The 18515-nt window shown below is 48.4% G+C and overlaps 1 protein-coding gene across 3 annotated transcripts in view; it reads right to left on the reverse strand.

Annotated features, from left to right (window-relative positions):
* Positions 1-380: 380 nt before the first annotated feature.
* DAAM1 (dishevelled associated activator of morphogenesis 1) overlaps positions 381-18515 on the reverse strand; it is a 91198-nt gene continuing 73063 nt past the window's right edge. For all 3 annotated transcript variants that reach the window (XM_041459395.1, XM_041459396.1, XM_041459397.1), the window contains 10 exons: positions 18034-18137; positions 12836-12920; positions 11943-12049; positions 10010-10098; positions 9611-9779; positions 8784-8891; positions 6273-6333; positions 5520-5651; positions 3825-3995; positions 381-3231 (listed from right to left, as the gene is read on the reverse strand). In XM_041459395.1, coding sequence (XP_041315329.1) covers positions 3022-3231; positions 3825-3995; positions 5520-5651; positions 6273-6333; positions 8784-8891; positions 9611-9779; positions 10010-10098; positions 11943-12049; positions 12836-12920; positions 18034-18137 — 1236 coding nt within the window. In that variant the 3' untranslated portion in view covers positions 381-3021. The remainder of the gene's footprint in view (positions 3232-3824; positions 3996-5519; positions 5652-6272; positions 6334-8783; positions 8892-9610; positions 9780-10009; positions 10099-11942; positions 12050-12835; positions 12921-18033; positions 18138-18515) is intronic.

An 18515-nucleotide genomic window follows, 5' to 3' on the forward strand; every position in this document is an offset into this window, starting at 1 on the left:
AAAAGCCCCAGTGGGCTTTTGGAAAAATTCCCACCAAGGTGGGAACAGGCATCAGCAACAACAAAACAAGGAGAACCGAACAGGTTCACCAACTGGGAGGCATCTCAGAACCCACATGTGGGTGACAATGAGGATGCTGCAATCCTGGAGGGTGGAAAAACCCAACTGCCTTAAACCCAGCAGGGTGGAAAAACCCCAGCCTCCTAAAACCCAGCACTCAGGGAAAGGGTGAAGGGGTTATCACCTGACCCCAGAAATGCCTGCAAACACACCCAAAAACCAGCAACCCTCAGAGAGCCTCTTTTTCAACACCTGCCTCAATTCCTAATTATCCGATTTTTTCCCCCTAAAAATAACTCACGCCTCTGCCATGTACACTCACTGAAATCGTTTTGCTTTATTGCATATTGCCATCTTAGAAAATGTACAGTCTCATAACATTACACAGCATTTCCCACTAGCTAGAACTACTAACATCCTTGCACCTAACAGACTACCTTAGTCACTACGAAGCTAATAAGGTCCAAGACATAAACTTTCTTTTACAAATTATTATGGATTTTTTTTGTTGTTTTGTTTTTGGCATTATTAAAAAAAAAAAAATCATCTTTAAAATACACACCCAAGAGAAAAGAGTGGCTACTTACACCAGCACCAATCTAAAAGTAGTTTTCAACAATGGCACATGGAATTACCTGCACACAGCCTTTGTATTTATTTATAGAGATATAATATTTTTTTCCTTTTTCTATTTTTTTTTGAAAGAAAACAAAGACATGGCAAAGTCAGCCTGATAATCAGGCTGTTGTAAAACAATTAAAAAAAAAAAAACCCAAGAGGTTTGGAAGGGCAAGAGGAAATCTGTCAGGAAAGGTCCTGATGTGGCACTGGGGTTGCAGAGGCAGGAGCCGGGGTGGGTGCTGGCACCCAGGGACCCCAGGAGGAGACTGCCCTTTCTGACCCCACCACCTGCCCAGTTAAACACGTGTGACCAACCATTCCTTAAACCATCAGAAGCCAAACTTTTTCTTTTTAACCTTTTTTTTTTTTTTCCTTCTTATTTTATATATTTTCAATTCCCCCCATAGTCCATTCCCTCAATTGTATCAGCCCCATTTTTATCAGCCATAAATAAAAAATATAAATAGAGGCACTTTAGTTAAGGAATAGTATTATCATTACCTTTTGTCTTTATTTCCCCCTCCTTCTTAAAGCAAAGTGCTTAACTCCACCTTTGAACATAATCTGCAGGTTTTGCAGCTGCTTGGCTATGAGGTGCTGGACCTTGTTTTTGCGCTTACCTGCTTTATTTATTACTGCTTTAAATGCTACTCAGAAAGTATTTTTTTTCTTTTTTTCTTTTTTTTTTTTTAAATCTACAGTGCGTTAAACGTCGCAATGAAGAAAAGAACAAAATGGTAAAACCACAGCTCTTGACAACTCTGCTTCGAGAGAGATTTCACAGCTTTCACTCAGCACACAGACCCCGTGGCCTTCAGGTGCTTAGAACCATATTTTTTTTATACAAATTAGTTTAAACAGCACTTTTGCTATACAGTACATATAGTTAACTGACATCCCATACCCACCAGTAATACCGATTATCTGACAAAAAAAAAAAAAGAACAACCAACCTTATTTCAAATAGTGTTAATATCTAGTGCAACAGGGACAAACTCATCTCTCCACAGGAAAAAGAACAAACAAACAAAAAAAAAAGATCACAAAAGTATTGGTGGTATAAAAAGGTTTTGTTTTGCTTTCTTATAAAACATACCACAAATAAATAAAAGTAAAAAGTAACAGTCCTCTATATACTCAGCATAATTTAAGAATAGAAATGTTAATATGTTAATGGTGGTTATTTTTTATTCTCCAATTCTTAATTTTCTAAACCCTTAAATTATTACTCCCTGAGAGCTCTGAATTACTTTTATTATTGGTTTTTTTTGTCTTTTCTTTTTTTTTGGACTGACATTTGACAGGTAGTTCTGCTTACAAATTTGCAATGACAATGAACAGCAAACCAGTCAAAAAAGGACCTGGCTAAGAGACGAGTGTTTCTTGGCATTGCTGCTTCTGTGTGTCCGAGAAAGAAAAAGGAAAAGAAGGCAGGTGAAAGCTGCTGGGTTTTACCCCAACCCCTTTGTATTTCAGAGACCTTTGGTCCTGACCCACCTTGACAGAGGATACAGTTTGTCCCATTGAACAGAAAGCAAGAACAAAAGTTACAACGCAAAAGTTTATGCTCTTCGTCTCCTCCGAGAACCGAACCTTTCCCACCGTCTTGGGCCAGAAAACGTTGCAAAAGTATAAATACATCAGTGTGGCGTTACAGCGAGAAGCACTTTGGGGTAAAGTTTGTCCTTTAGCAAGGTGGCAGCAGGAGGAAAAAGAGCATTTCCCAAGGATGACGGGAAGAGCATCGCCGGGAGCAGCCGCGGCGCCGAGCTCGGGAACCAGCGCGAACGCACAGATCTGCGAGTTTCTCAGAATAATCACAACAATGAGAAAAAACAAACAAACAAACAATGGATTAAAGTTCAGTCAACTTTGCTTTTTTTTTTTTTTCCTTTTCTTCTTTAAACCGCTCGGCTTGTGTGCAAGGTGTCCCCTGCAAATGGCCCTGGGGAGGGTTCTGAGCAGGAGAGCAGCAGGAGGCAGCTTCCCCGCTGTCTGTGGGACCATGGGGACAACCGGCGGCTTGGGGTTGAGTCCTCTCTTGCTCCACGGACGCGGCATTGTGCTTGTGCATGGGGAGAACTACTTTTTGGAGTGGGGAGGAGGCATTGCTGGCACTGAGCTGCCCACGCACCTCCCTCCACACCCCCAGACCCGACTATATACACAGTATCTACAAACACACACTCGCCCGCGGGGACAGAGAGCGTGCCACTGTTGCGCTTGGAATCGCAAGGCAGTGTCATGGAAACAAACAAAAAGAACCAAACAAAAAACCATAGCCACTTCAGAAAGACTGACCCACGTGTCTTTTGCTGGGCTTTGCTGTCAGTTTGTTTCTCAGAAGTTGAGCTTGGTGACGGGCCTCTCGCGGCCGCTCTCCGCCAGCTGGTTGGTGATGCGCTTGCGGTTGCGCTTCAGCTTGGTGAGGTCCTTGTCGAACACCTCGCCCGAGCGCAGGGCCGACACCAGGTCGTCGAACTCGCCGCTCTCCTCCCCCGTCTCCTTCGCCTTCCTCGCCTTGCGCTCCCGCTCCCGCTGCTCCTTCAGCTGCACGTCGTGGTGCCGGGGGAAAGAAGGCATCTCAGTCTCACACAGGTGGTTGTGCCCAACACATGCATGGTGATCCCCAAACTCATGGGACAGGGGTTGTTTCCCACCCCAGTGCTTAGCACATGAGAGCTGGTAAGGGTTATTGAAAGACCACAACCCTGGAAGTGCTCCAAGGCCAGGATGGACAGGGCTTGGAGCAACTTTGTCTAGGGGAAGGTGTCCAAGCCCACAGTGAGGGGGTTGGAACTAGAACTAGGTCACTTCCAGTCCAAACCATTCTATGATTCTGAGATTCTGGGATAAAACCCATAGGCTGAGGGTCACAGTCCTGTGGCTGCTGCTCGTTGGTCACAGCAGCCAACAGACAGCACCAGCTCTGCTGCACATTTCAGCTGCAAGACCTCCCCAAACCAAGGTCATTAACCAAGTAATCAAAAGTGAAAAGCCATTGGGTCTAAGACCACAGAAGTTCCCTTTCCAGTCTTCAGTGCTGCCCATGCCACCCTGACCACCACGGGGACACCACGACATGGCTGCCACTCCCAGATGCTCTGGAGGTGCTGCCAGACTTGTTGTTGGTGTGTGCTCACCTGTGCTTCCATGCGTGCCCGGCGCTCCTCCTCCTCCTTCCTCTTCCTCATGTTCTCGTTCTCCTGCTTGGCCTCAGTCACAGCTTGAAGGAATTGGTCAAAGATGCCAAAGAATTCGTCAGGCTGCATTTTGTCTGTGTCTTCTCCAAAGTGCTTCACGGCCTTGGAAAACTGGAAGAGAGAAGACAGAGGTGCATCAGTGTTGGATAAATCCACTGGACTGGTGAAACTTTCAACCTGATGGAGCAGAGTGAAACACTTCCAGGAACCATAGCACACAGCAGGGCTTTGCCTCATCAAGCCTTGATCTAAAGCTGAAATAAATCACCTGATGTGTTACCTGTTGCCCTGCAAGACCTGGATCACTATCAAGCCCCCTCTCCCCATCTTGCCTCTGGCTCTGCTGAGCCTCCCCTGCCCCAGCTCCACTTTATTAACTAAGCAGCAATAAAAACAAGGAAGCAAAATATTGTGGGACTGAAGACATAAAACTAATAGTAAACACGGCAGGGGAAGGGAAACTTGCACTTTTAAGTTTTTCTTTGAAGTATTTTTGGGGTATTATTTATCATTGCCACATGCTCTGCTATTGAAACCAAATGTGTTGGTGAAACTTCTAAAAGAGATTTCTGCCCAGGCTCAGGCACAGCCCTGGGCAGGGAAACAGGGAGTTTTCCTGCCTCTTGTGCTGTTTGCACACCATTAATGTGAGGGAGTCGAATGAGGCCGTAGCAGAGGTCAGGACAGGACATCCACAATCTGCCAACATGTCCCAGTCCCCAAGCAGCCCCCGAGCTGTCCTTGGGACTGACACTCTTTGTTCTCACTTCCAGTCTGAAGGAGACTCTTTGTGCAGAGCAAGTTTGTTAAAACTGCGAAGGCACATTCTGGAGATAAGCACGCTTAAAAGAAAAGAAAAACAAAATCAAAGCACCAACAGATTTATTAGTTGCTTTGATATTGCAGGGTAGACCAAGAGGAACATTTTTAAAGCCTGCCTGTATGATTTAGTTTTATTTGCAGGGGTGCCCCTGGCTCTTCAAAAGACATTTAGTGCATTTTTATTTCTTTGTTTACTTAAGAGACTTAACACTTCAAGATGCAGGGAGGAATCTGAGAAGTGCCACTATATAAGTCAATATAATTGAGGTTAATCTTGGTGATTTTAATCAAGATATTACAATTCTCTGCCATGTTACATGAGATTCGGGTGGGGGAGGGAAGGCTGAAAATGCTCTCCTCATGTGATATAAAGTCTATAAACCAGGGATGTTTCTGCTTTCCTAAGAGAAAACAAGAACAACAACTTCAATCTGGACATGCATTTAAAAAGCAAAGAGCTGGAGCACTCCACATAGCCCTTCCAACAACCATGGAAAATTGCTTCAGAGTGGACTTCCACAGATGCTGGGGACCACAACCAGACCTTCTCCTCCAGATCCAGCCAAGTCAGCAGAAGATGATGCAGTTTGCAGAGCATTTGTCACCAGTGCTAACTTACTGCAGAGAATATCTCTGCCAGGTTACCATCAGCAGGCCACAGGGGTGGCCTGGCTAGCCATGGCCTCAGGGAGGTCCATGATAATGCCCAAGCATGGGTCAGAAGGACAGTGCCAGCTGGACAATGGGTACAACCAGGAAGAAGGAGGTGAGGCTGAAAAGCTGCTCAGATCTCAGGGACATTGGTGGCCTTACCAGCTCTTTTGCTTCTGTCAGGAGATCTTCGACATCCGAGAAGCTGAAGCTGGCCAATGTGATGAACTGGCTGACCACAGACACAAACTTGTCACCAGCCTGCTGAACCTGAGACTTCTGGAAGTCCAATTCCTTTGGGGGGAAAAAAGGTAAATCTGGTCAGGCCCTGGCTGATGAGGGACACAAATACCATTGGCCTCTGGTAGTGTCATTGGGAGTGTGCCTGAATCAGTGCCAGGGGTTCTGCTGGCACCACCACTGCTGCTCCCCCTGCCATGCATGACATCCTGGACTACACTGCCTGGAGTAAGCTTTTGAGCCAAATCCTGCAGGAAAGTTTATGGAAGCAGGATAATTCAGCAAGACAGTGAGTCCTTTGGGATACCTCCACCATTTCATCACCACTCCAGCTGTGCTGCAGAAGTGCTCCCCAAGCCTCAGTGTTTTTACAGCCAAGGGGAGACTCCTCTGCACGTCACAGGTCCTCCTTGGGCATCATCACTAGGCTTACTCAGCCTCCTTTGATGTGTTAGACATAAACCATGAGTGTGCCTAATCACACATGGTAACTTCAGAGCCAAAACAGCCCTGAGAGGACAGGCACATGTGCAGGGCAGGAAGGAAAGACAAACAGATCTCCAGGATGTGAGATAAAAGCAGCTTCACTGGGAGCTCCCTGGCCTGCCTCCCCAAGGAGGGATGCAGTGCTGCTCAGAGCCAGGCTGGACCATTTTTGATTTAAATAATACTTACAGTCTCCACTGCTCTCAGGCCGCTTCTCAGAGTGTTGATTTCTTTTTCCAGCTCGGTCATGCTGTTGGAAATAGCAGGATGTTAATTTTCAGCTTTTCCCAGCAAAATCTACAGTTCTCTGACCAACTTGACCATGGTTTTCCCACTGAAAAGACCCCAACCCTGCCCACATTGCCTCCTTTTTGCAGATCAGCATGTCTCAAGCAGCCAATCAGGCTGACAGCCTCTTTGCTAGGACTATCTCAAAGTGGCTGCAGCTGCTTGTTTCAAAGCAAAGTGCTTTTCTGTATTTTTTCATCAAGGGGACTGTGCAGGTTTAGCAAGCTCAGCAGCCTCCACCCCTCTCCAAATGAAAGGATGGCTCAGGAGAGTGCCTTGCTGGGCATAGATTTCTCTTCAGGTCCAGGAGTAGATGGGATCATTGTCCCAGTGCACAGAGGAGAGTTATTCAGGGTACCACGGCTGGGTGAACACCAGGCAAAGCATCCTTCTGAGGAGCAGTGAGGCTTTCACAAAGGGAGACAGCCCAAATATAGAGAAATAAAAATAAATCACCACGTCTGGCGCTGCCTTTGTTTACACAAGGCTCAAGCCCCTGATGAGCTTCAAATTCAAGTGCTTATGGGTTTCTACCACTACTATGTCAGGGGAAGCTTTCTCACAAAGCCTCGGTGACCACAGGCTTGATGCCTTTCCAGGGGTGTCTGTGCGAGGGCTGGGGTCCCTGGAAATGCTGATGCTGGGTCATGGGGCAAGCATTCCTGGCAGGTTTAGTCTGGGAAAATGCAGTTTTGGGAGCCCTGTGCTCCGGCAGTTCATTACTAGTGGTGGGATTGACAGAGGCAGCAATTTCTGCTTCACAGCTGCAGGACTGGGGGGAATTCAGGGTTTTCCAGAGCTTTAGAAACTTTTTGGTTTCGCCCTAGATTGGACCAAACCCAAATGTTACATATGGTGTCCAGTTTAGAGCGAAATGATAAAAGTTTAGGGGGGTAAAGAAGCCCTCTGTGTAGGCGTTTTCTTTCCCATACGTGTGTCTGTGCAACAGCTGCAGGTCAGGAGCATGGGAAAGCCAGAGTCTGCACCAGCATGGAGCATGTCCTGCTCAGCCCTGCCCTCAGCTGATGTCTACAAACTGAGCACCACACACCCACAGAACCATGGAATATCCTGAGTAGGAAGGGACTGACAAGGATCTCCAACTCCTGGCCCTGCACAGGACAGCCCCAAGAATCCCACCCTGTGCCTGAGAGCATTGTCCAAATGCTTCTGGAGCTCTGTCAGGTTTGGTGCTGTGTCCACTGCCCTGGGGGAGCCTGTTCCAGTGCCCAACCACCCCCTGGCAGAAGAATACTCTTCCCTGCACCCCAAGATTTGTCCTGTCACTGTGCTCAACTTCAATGGCTAGTGATTATTTTACCTTTTATACATGAGGATCCTTGTTTTGTCCAGTACACATCTTCCCCCCACCACTGCTACAAGAGAGCTTTGAAGCTTGGAAGACCCTTAAGCCGCTGTAAACTCCACGTATACTTCACAGCATCATGGAATGGTTTAGGTTGGAAGGGACCTCAAAGCCCACCCAGTTCCAACCCTGCTGCCAGGAGACATATTCCACTATCCCAGGTTGCTCCAAGCCCCATCCAAGCTGGCCTGGAACACTTTCAGGGAGGGGGCATCCACAGCTTCTCTGGGTAACCTGTTCTAGCTGCATCCTCTCTAAAGGGGTGCAGTTTCTGCCTCTTTTCATGTCCACAGCTAACACAAATGGCTGCAGAAATTTGTGATCTTTGCTGCTCGCATCCCTGAAGCATCAAAGCCCATAAGCTCCAGCTGGAGTTTAAAACCAAAACAGAGCCTCACTGATTTCAGAGGTACTTCAGCACATACTTGAGGGCTTTGGAGGGCAACAGCAGATTCCTCCTGGACTTAAAGGTTCAGGTTTGTTTAAGGGCTTTGCTGAACTGGGGCAGCCTGTTCCCAACAGGTCACTGGGCAGGGTTAAAAAGCTGGCTGCAAACCCCAAAAACTCCATGTTGGTAGAACAAGAGGCAGCAAGGACCTGGATGCAGGTGAGTCCCTCCCACAGCTGCCTGGTCCTGCCTGTGCTGCAGGCAGAGCCTCCCTGGCACATGAAGATAAACAGCTGCCCTTTATCTGCAGCCACACCGCAACCGCTTCCTCCCGGATTACTTAATGTACCATTAGAAATTAATTAAATGCTTTTGCGGTGAGATAACAACAGGAAGCGGCTGCTCCAAGCAGCTCTCCTCCCCCAAGCTCAGAAGTTTAGAGCCTTCACTGCAAGGGCTTTGATTTAAAGCTGCCAGGTGATGTTTGCTTCTGAGTCCTGGGCTGCTCTGGGCCAGCGTGGCCATGGCATGGGATACAGCCCAGCAGCCAGGATCTGGCCAGGAGGGCGAGCTGGGGTGAGTGACATGGACAAGCAGGCTGAAATGAGGGGAGAGGCGCTCCCAGGGCTGCCTAAGTGCCACCTCAACCTCTGCTTACTTGACTTTGGCTGCCTGTGGGATGTCTCGCAGCTCCTCGTGCAGGCTGAGGACTTTGGGATATTTCTTTTCCACGACAGTGATGAGATAGTGCAGCAGGGTGATGTTCCTAGGAGAGAGGAGCAGAGAGGTCAGTGTGGCAGCATCTTGGTGGGGCTCATTGTTCAGTCAAAACCCTTGGTAAAACCACAGTAATGACCTATTTGAGGATTTCTGCAAGGATGCTGCTTGATGCCTCTCTGGGGACATGGGGTCTGTCCCATGCACTGCTACAGGGCAAGGAAGGGTTTTCCACAGGAGGAACCCAGGAGAGGTGACTTGAGCATCACTGCTCCTGTCCTCCACTGTCTTTACTGATGGATGAGACCAGGCAGGTTTGAGACCTGACCCAGCTCCTCTTGCTCTGTGAACAGAGCTCAGCAGGGCAGAGCAAACCAGGCAATGGCTGCATCAGCATGGGAAAGTGGCAGAGGGAGTTCTTGTGGAGAAAAGTCCCTGGAAATCTTTTCTGTGGCTCTTGGGATCTTCAAAGGGGTTAAAAAGCATTTGGAAGATGATCATCCTAATCAGCCTTGGCTGCAGTTTAGCCAGCCCAGGAAGGAAAAGCCCCATCAATCACTGTGCTGATCTGCAGCTTGGCTTCCCTTGAAAGCTGTCCTGCTCAAAAAAATGCACACTCACATCACTGGGTGTGCCAAATTGGGCAGCAGGAGGAGGGGACTGCTCCCACCTACCCATGTCCCAAAGGTAATGCTAATGACCCCTACATCCCCCCAACACCCCTGGGGCCTGCGGATGCTACCAAGGATAAGGGCAGGGGCTGCTCACTTGTCAATGCTGGACTTGGTGTCTGCAATCTTGTTGAGACTGGAGATCTTAAACCCAAAGGCGTTGCCTCTCTGGCCCTTGTTCATGTAGTTCCCAAAGGCCAGGACCACCTCCAGGAGCTGCTGGAGACTGCTGCTCTGCAGCACTGCCTTGGAGCCAGCACGGATGGCTGAAAGCAGAGAGGGGTAGGACATTACCCCCTGCCACAACAGCCCACCAGCAACCTCTTCAGTACCCCCAAAGAGTGACCACCAACCCCTTCCCTTCCCTTCCCTTCCCTTCCCTTCCCTTCCCTTCCCTTCCCTTCCCTTCCCAGGCTCATCCTGACACAAAGGATGCTCTTCCTGGGAGTGATCCCTGTGCTGGCACAAAGTCCCTTAAGCAGGTCTTGTCACTTGCCTTCCACTTTGGGTTTGACCTCTGCAACTCTCTCTGCAAACTTCTTCTTGAAGTAGAGGGACTGCAGCCTTTGCTGATAATGGTTTATCCTGGAAAACAAAGAGGAAGAGCAGGCTGAGCTTTGCTTGCTCCAGGCAGAGCTCTGTTGCTCCACTGCTCACAGCTGTGCTCACAAAGCACACTTGAGCCAGGTGATTAAAAAATAATGATCCCTTTTCTCCCTGAAACTGTGCTGGGATGGGAAAAAATGACAACTGAAGCTACAGCTGTCCTGGGGTGGATCCCCGTGGGTTCTTAAGCACATGCTTAAGCCTATCCCCTTAACTCAGCAGGTTCAACAAGTGGATCTTTACACCCCATTAATATGAACAAACAGTTCTTTCACAACCACTCCTAACTAAAGGTGCTGATGAGGTCTGGGCTCCCTATGGCTTTGTGATGAGCTGCAGTGGAGAGAGGCTCACCTATCACCAGAACTAATGAAACTGGATCATCAGATTGATGGACTGGGCTGGAAAGCCCCTTTCCTGGGCAAGTCAGTGATGGCTCTGCTCATGTCAGTTGTGCTTATGCTAACCAAGATCTCACTTGTATGCACATGGCAGTCTGATTTGAGTCACTAGGACCAATGACCCACGGGAGACATGCTCACACACAGAGCCATGAGCTACACTGTTGTACTAATCAGAGGTGACAAAGACATCACACTCAGTTACAGACCACAAGGCAAAATTAAAAAGCCGTGCTGGAAATCAAGGAAAACATTTGCATCAGCACATTGTCCTTTCCAAAGGATGAAGGCATGGGAGCAACACTTGGGTGAGAGTCTGTGAAGAAGAAAGGTGACCTGTGAAAGAAAAGCTAATTCTGAGCATCACTGAGCCCCGAGGGCTCAGGTCTGAGCTCCACAGCTCCATCCTGCCTGCCTCTGACACTCAGTGAGCACACAGCCCATCACTGTGGTGCTCATCAGTGCATTGCTCAGGGAGGACAGGAGCATTTCTATTTTTGATCTCCCAGTGCAATCTCCAATTTTAAAACTCGCTGACCTTGCCAACAAGTGACTGGCTTGAAGTTCAGCTAAGAAATTCAAAGAGCTCAATGCTCAGTGCAATTCAAATAAGGAGCTTCAAATAAGATTTTAACCCGGCAACTCAGGAGTATGTGCATACAATAGATAAGGTTATTCATCCCTGAAGACTCCTAAGTCTTAAATGATTGCTACCAGGAGCAGGAAGAAATTACATTTCCTTTCAGTCTCACATAGTCTCCTGAGCCCTGGAGATGAGTCAGTCCTGAGGTGAGAAGTGGGACTCATCTACACAGCAGGGCAAAATGTATATACACCAGGCTTGAATATTCATTAGGATGAAAGGAAAAGGAGCTTTGTGTTATCATTCTAACAGCACTTCCCACCTGGGCCATGAATGAATCCCACCAGCCACAGTGAATCATAGGATGGTTTGGGTTGGAAAGGACTGAAAGATCATTTAGTTGCAACCTCCCACCAGCCACAGTGAATCATAGGATGGTTTGGGTTGAAAGATCATTTATTTGCAACTCCTCTGCCCTGTAGGGACACTTTCCACCTGACCAGGTTAGATGACAACATCTCAGAATCATCAAGGTCAGCAGAGACCTTCAGGATTATCTAGTCTAACCATCAACCCAGAACCACCACAAAATCCATCTCTCCATCCCTCTCCCCTGCTCTGTCCAGTTGCTGCTTGTATGGGAGCACAACCCTGATTTTAGGACCAGAACATCACAAATTATCTTCATTATTTGGAGCACCTTGCTTGTCCTCCTGTCTGCTTGGCCCACTCATTTCTTGATGTGAAAAACAGTAAGAAGGGCTTATTTCCCAAGCAGGCTCCGTGGAACAGCCAGCCCATGCAGCCACTGGCCAAAATGTGTCCCCTGAGGCACCAACCTGCTCATTTCGAAGAGGAAGCGGTCAGCCTTGGCCATGCGGTCCAGCTCGTGCTTGTGCTCTTCCAGCAGGTCAATGTCTCCCTTTTCAGGAACAAACTTCAGGAGCTGAACAGGAAAAAGCACAGCAGTGGGCCTGAGATCCATGCACAGTTTTTCAGGAGCTAAAGAGTGATTTCCTGGAGTCTAACACGTTTTCACCACGTACAGACAGTGACCCCAAGGCATCTGTGAAATAAGTGTTATTGCTGTCCCTGTGACCTTCCTCACATTACTCCATCACGTCAGTGTCTCCTGCCTCTGCCCTGCCATCACTCAGCTTTTACAACAAATGAATTAAGTCTGCTCCAAGGAGGTTTCAACATCAGCTCTGCCAGAGGAGATGTCAGTCAGAGACTCCCATTTGCTGCAACTCTACTTATTAGCAGATGGAAATTTTGTGAAATGAATCCTCCCACATCTCTGCTCAAAGTGCAATTACCAGCTCAGCTTTAAGGACAGGTGAATAATATGTCTCCAAAGGGATTCAGAGGGGGTGAAAATGGGATTCCCCTTTTGAGGACTGCAAAAACACTGTCAAACCTTTCAAAAATAAACCACTTCTGAGCATAAACTTCAAGCTGCAGCCACAAAAAGGCAAAATGGCCCCACCTCGGGGTTTAGGGCAGACCCAGGTACAGGAATGGCACATGGGGACCATGCTGCTCCCAGCACTGATGCCACAACCAAGCTGCTTTCCTGCTGCTCCAGCCCACCTGGGTGGTTTTTCCACATGGGGCTGGTAAATAATTTGTGGCCCAGCACACTCAAAGCTGCACTTTTGGTCCCAAGCACTTTGCACAGCGTTGTCTCAGCATGAGGCAGCCACAAAGGAGCACGAGACACGTTGCCCACCTGTTCCAGCATGTCTTTTGGGAGGTCCTCCTGCTCGTCCATCGTCAAAATTGCTCGTTTGATCTCATCATTTGAGAGTTTCAGCCTGGGAGGTGGAGGGAAAGGAGAGTTATTCCCAACCCAGCAGTCAGGGAAGGCTCAGCAGAGTTTCCTTACACACCTGTGCAACATGAACAGCTGAACCCCCAGGCAGCAGCAGCATCACAAACAGCTCTATCCAGCATGTTATGAAGGAGGATGTGTGAGAAATGAGGTAGGACCGTGCTCTGCCAAGGCTCAGCACAGCACAGAGCAGCCCTGGCCCTGCTGCAAACAGGGGGTCAAATCCCCCCAAACCAATTCCCTCTCCCCACACTGCAGCTGCCATTCCCTATTTCCCTGTTTAACAGTACTTTATGTAAGGACTGGAAGCAGTACATTAGATATCCAACTTTCAGATGTAACTCTTGCCCATAGCAATGCTGCTCCTGCAGTTCCAGCAGCCCCAAAGGCCACAGGGCCAGTGAGGTTACATTCCCACTGGCAACAGAGCCCAACCCAGCCTCAGGAGTGCTGCTCAGCACTGCCCCTGAACCCACTGCCACAACCCTTAAGGAAGATCTGGCAAATTTCCACTGCTGTTCTTGGATTCAAACACTGTCTCTCCCACTTTTCCTGATCACCTTTGGCTGGAGTCTTCCTCTAGGAAAAAATTAGAAAGAAATCCAAAATTTGGATAAGTGGATGTTCAGCATCCCAGGAAACCCATCAGTTTGGTTTTCTTTGGAAGGGTGGGGATTCAATGCTCTTGGAAGTGTAAGATGCTGGAAACCAGCCTCTTCTCCACCTTCTTCTTCCTCTACTTCACTTAACAGGAATTGAAGATGCAGCCTCAAACTGGAGATTTGCAAAACCACAGACCACTGTGTCACAGTGAGCACCACCAGGCTGGGCTTTCCTGGCAGGGATCTTTCTGCCAGCAGCCCACACTGAGCTGAGGCAACAGAGAGATGGAAAGACGCCCTTGGCTCCTCCTGGGCTACAGCAGCCATTAATTACACTTTAATTTGACTGCAAGGAACCGCTCCCTGCAAGGACTTTGATTGCAAAACCACACGTATTTTTCTTATTCTTTGCATTGTGGTCTATAAAATAATCTAAATTACATAAAGGGAAAGCCCAGAAACTCCTGAAACTCCATTCACATCCTCTCTCTCTCCTGGCGTGAAGTCATGGTTAAAGCCATTGCAACAGATCCAGCTTAAAAAATGTAATTCCCTGTACTTGCATGCAGGGAAAAACCACAGAGTTGAAAAGACCTGTTTGAGGAACCCCATGGCCCCAGTATCAGTGATCAGTGCTGCCAAGTGATGCTGAAACACTGGATGTGGCTCAAAGGAATGAGCTGAAACCAGAAACACACCCTACAGCAGGATGTGAGACCTTGGAAGTCAACCTGATCAGCAGATCAAGAAGAAGATTGGGAGCTGACTTGATCACTCTTGAGTAATTAAACAAGGAGGGTGTTTTTCACCCCCACATCTCTTCAGGGAACAGACTGAGACTGTGGAGTTGGCTTTTGGAAGCTAAAGATGATACAGGAAGGCTTCTGGTCTCTGAGGCCAGGGTAGCGAGGGCTTGGTTTAGCTTGGAATATTTTGCTCAAGACTGGAAGTGAAGGATTAGCTTTATTGAGACAGCTGCATCTCACAGACCTGGTAAGTAAATCTTCATTCCTTATGAGCCCATGTTTCTCATCCTGCACTCTGTGACCTCCTCCCCTAGAGAGAGTCTGTTAATTAAGGAATGAATTAAAATCTACCTCAGCCAGGGGAGGAAGCTCAAAGATTGCACTGAGCAGAGGCCAAGACAATTGTTGGGGTCATCATACAAGGAAGAAATCCAGAATCCTTAGAAAATATCCCCTCTGCTGCTTCCAGTAACAAGCAGTCACATCCTGGGGTCACCCTACCTGTCCCTTACAATGGCAGTGGCCAGGATGGGACATGATCCGAGGTGGGATATGAGAACTCCTTTTACACCCAAGCAGGAACAAGAATGCTCAGACACCAACACCGGTCTCCAGCCTGATAAAAAGCAGACATTGGCTAGATATGGGTATTTGGGGATTCCTGGGAGGCAAAAATTGTTTCTGGGAGAAGAGGGTGAGGCAGGCAGCTACTCCTCATCCACAGCAAACACCTAAAGCACAGAAAAGTACCATGATCATCTCCAGGAGGGTGGGAGAAAATGAGGGTGACTTTTTTAAGCCCTTACTCATTGAAAGCACAGTCAACAATAAAAATGCATTTAAAAAGAAAGAGGTTGGGAAAAAAAAAAACCCCAATTTTTCTCAGGAATCATCACAAGCCAGCGCCAAGAACAAGAGCCTGCCCCTGCATCAGCAGAGAGCAAGCGCGGGGCGCCAGAAGAAAACAGCTTCTCAGACAATTTGATGGGAAAGGGGCCAGTGAAAGCTAGAAGCTTATCTATAACCACAATAATTATCATTGTTGGCAGCAGCTGTCGAACGCGAGCCGTCTGAGAGGAACGGGGTCACAGGACTTGCTGTCACAGGGATTTAGAGGCAGCAGCCCGGCGATGCGAGGTGACAGCTCGCCAGCCCGGGCTGCTCGGCGTGGCTTTTGTCACACCCCGTGGAGGATGGAATAAGTGTGAAGGGGAAAAACAAATTCCGCCGGGAAAGGGACGCGCCCTCCCTGAAAAGACACATTCATTTGAGGGGGAAAAAAATGCCTCATGTCGCCTTGCTGGGAGAGAGGAATCAAACGAGCCATTCACTGCCAGCACAGCCGGAAAACGATGGAGAGAGGGGTGGATTTGCATCTGGCAGAAAGCAGGACTAAAAATACACACCCATACACGGGGAACAAAAGCAAGGACGTGGTGGGTTCACAGAGGGAGACACGGTGAGGCACTGACATCAGCAAAGTGTTCTCCAAAATACAGAAGGAAAAAGCAAGTGTTAAAAATATTCTTGTGCTGCATTACAAGCTAGAGGAAAATCCAGTGATCTCACTGCGTAGTAATTTCTCCCAAAGCAAGGGAAACAGGCAAAAAAATAAATCTACAGAGAGAGATAAAGTATCTCACTGGCCGTAATCTTTCCACGCTGCGAGCCAGACAATGCCTGGTGAGCTCACAAATGTCTGGGCTAAATCAGGGGCCAAGCCTGCAGGTCCTTTCACATGTGAAAGTCTGCTCAGCCCCGTGGTGGCCATGCAAGCCAGGTGGGACAGCAGCAGCCCAGCTGCCAGACCAGTCCCTTTGGAACACTTGGGACCAGCGACCCACTGCTCTGGCCAGCTCTGAGATGGGCAGCACAAAAGGGTTTGCCCAGTGACACACGGAGTCTGCTGGAGATGCAGGAGCTGGACCTGAGAATACTAAAAGGATGCTTGGGCTTTATCCCTACCCCACCTCTGATACACCTGACATCAAATCACCCAAAGGGATTTTTGGGAGAGAAGCTCAATTGTGGTCTGGGGAGTACCATGGGATGAACTCCAAAGCACTTCCAAAGCAGCATCTGGGACAAGTCACTGCAGCTTCAAAGCCACTCATCCCTGCATGAGGATGGGCCTGGGAAAAGCCATACAGAGGCCTGAGGACCACCTTGCAGGGCAAGTCTGATCCTGCTTCTCCCTTAGGAACTGGCCCACAGGGAAAGGCAGGCAGGCAGCAACCTCCATCCTGCCTTTTTTGTGGGATTAGTTCCTGGCAATTCATTTCTAGCCATTGCTTTCTTGGAAGAGAAAGGTTTGCTGGTGAGATTAAATTGAGACCTTCACTCAGTAGGATGCGCAAGATGCCTTTGAAGTTGAGTGCTTGGGTCTCTCCCCTTCCCACTGAAGGACCTATTTGTGTGCTTAACTTCCAAATATACACTTAAACCTCTGGCTGAATCACACCTAAACCCACTCCACGCTCAGCCTACGTATGCCAGGAGCAGCTCAGCCAGTGCCCCAAATCCCATCGTTTTACTTGCTAATAGCTGCCTGCCACAGACATGCTCATTTGCCTGCTGCTTTAAACTCTGCTTTCATCATCACCCTTTTTTATTTGGACTGCTAGGAAGCACAAAAATCCCCAGAAGCAGCCTAGAGTAGAGCCAGCCAAAACCAGGGCAGTTTTACCCCCAAATGCTGTGGCACTCATCACTCTCACCGCCCACAGGCTGCCAGCCACCTCTGAGAAAAGCACCAGGGGCTGAGTTACCCACCCAGATGGGTTTTTTTTTTGCAGACATCAGCCTCTCCAAGCTTTCTAGGGAAGGAAATCAGCTGGGCTGCCCATTCCTACTTGGAAGAACCAGACAGAACCCACAGTCTGGGAAAATACCAAACTCTGCTGCAAACCCAACCTGCCAGCCATGCTGCTACATCCTGGCCAGTCCTGGGTGGCACAGAAGCTTCTGTGCCTCCAGAAGCAGAGTGAATATTTTTAAATTTTACTGATGGTGGATTTATTTTTTGCTGGGTGAGTCAGAAACAAGTGAGATTTTCTGCTGGTTTTTGGCTAGTTTTTTACAAGTAGCTACACTGATGGCTCATCCTTTCCTTGACCACCACAACCTGGTTTCCCTTTTCTCAGTGAATTCAGTCTTATTGGTGTCGTTTATCTTGCCAAAACAATTTTTATAATTTTGGCAGCTGTTTGGAGATCAGATTAAATTGCTGGTAGCAGTGCTGAGCCTGCCTGGTGAGGAGTATGAGGGAGGCTGTCAGACCAGCAGGGCAGCTGTAAGAGGGCAACATCCCCTTTCCAAAATTCAGATGTGGGCAGCAAGGTCCTGGCCGAATTACTGCTGCTCCCTGAACCCTGCTGACACCCAGCACTTCCCCAGCCCAGACAGACCCTCTTCAACCACCAGCAAAGAGCAAACAAAACCCAGGCTGAGAAAGATAAGAAGAGAAATCAACCCCCTTCCACCCCCTGTGAAAGCTCACTGGGTATCCCAGCCCCCTGAGGGCTTTCCAGGGACACCAAATTGCCACATACACACTTAATGGCACTGCCCCCCCTCCAGGTCACCCCACCATGAGGGTGTAAAGCTATAGCTGGGTTCAGGTGTCACTGGCTCTCCTGCTGCACTGGCTCCTGTCATCAACCCCCTGCTCCAGGGATGAGGAGCACACTCAGGGCAGGGTATTAAGCATCCCCCCACTCCCCAGAGGGCAACAAGGCATTAACCATACCTGGAGAGGAGGATGTTGCAATTCTGAGCTCTCCGGCCGTCTATGACAGAAAGCTCCTTGACTTTGTGCCGGGAGCTCAACGTGTCATCGATGGCATCTTCCTTCTACGAGAAAATAATAAGAAGAAAAGCCTGGAGAAGAGCCATGGAGCAGCAAGGACATTCAGTACTCTCAGCACAGAGCAGTGTGATACACAGTGGGCCCCCATTAATCAGGAGTGTCACCACAGGTTATGGGTGAAACCTCTCGCCTGTAACCGAAACACAGTAAGTCATTTCATAAACCAGAGCTGGCTTTGAAGCCTCTGGTTAGAAATGTAAATATTTTCTCAGACAGGGAAGATTTAAAAATCTGCAAACACACGGGCGCTGCTGAATAAATAAAGGCTGGCTTTCTCAGCATACATACTTGTGATACTTCATTAAACCCTCGCACAGAGGATTTCATTATGGGCTGCTGCACACACTCAGCATCACTCTTGT

Source organism: Pyrgilauda ruficollis, unplaced genomic scaffold (assembly GCF_017590135.1).
Source record: "Pyrgilauda ruficollis isolate IOZ18807 unplaced genomic scaffold, ASM1759013v1 scaffold135, whole genome shotgun sequence".
Taxonomy (NCBI): Eukaryota; Metazoa; Chordata; class Aves; order Passeriformes; family Passeridae; genus Pyrgilauda; species Pyrgilauda ruficollis.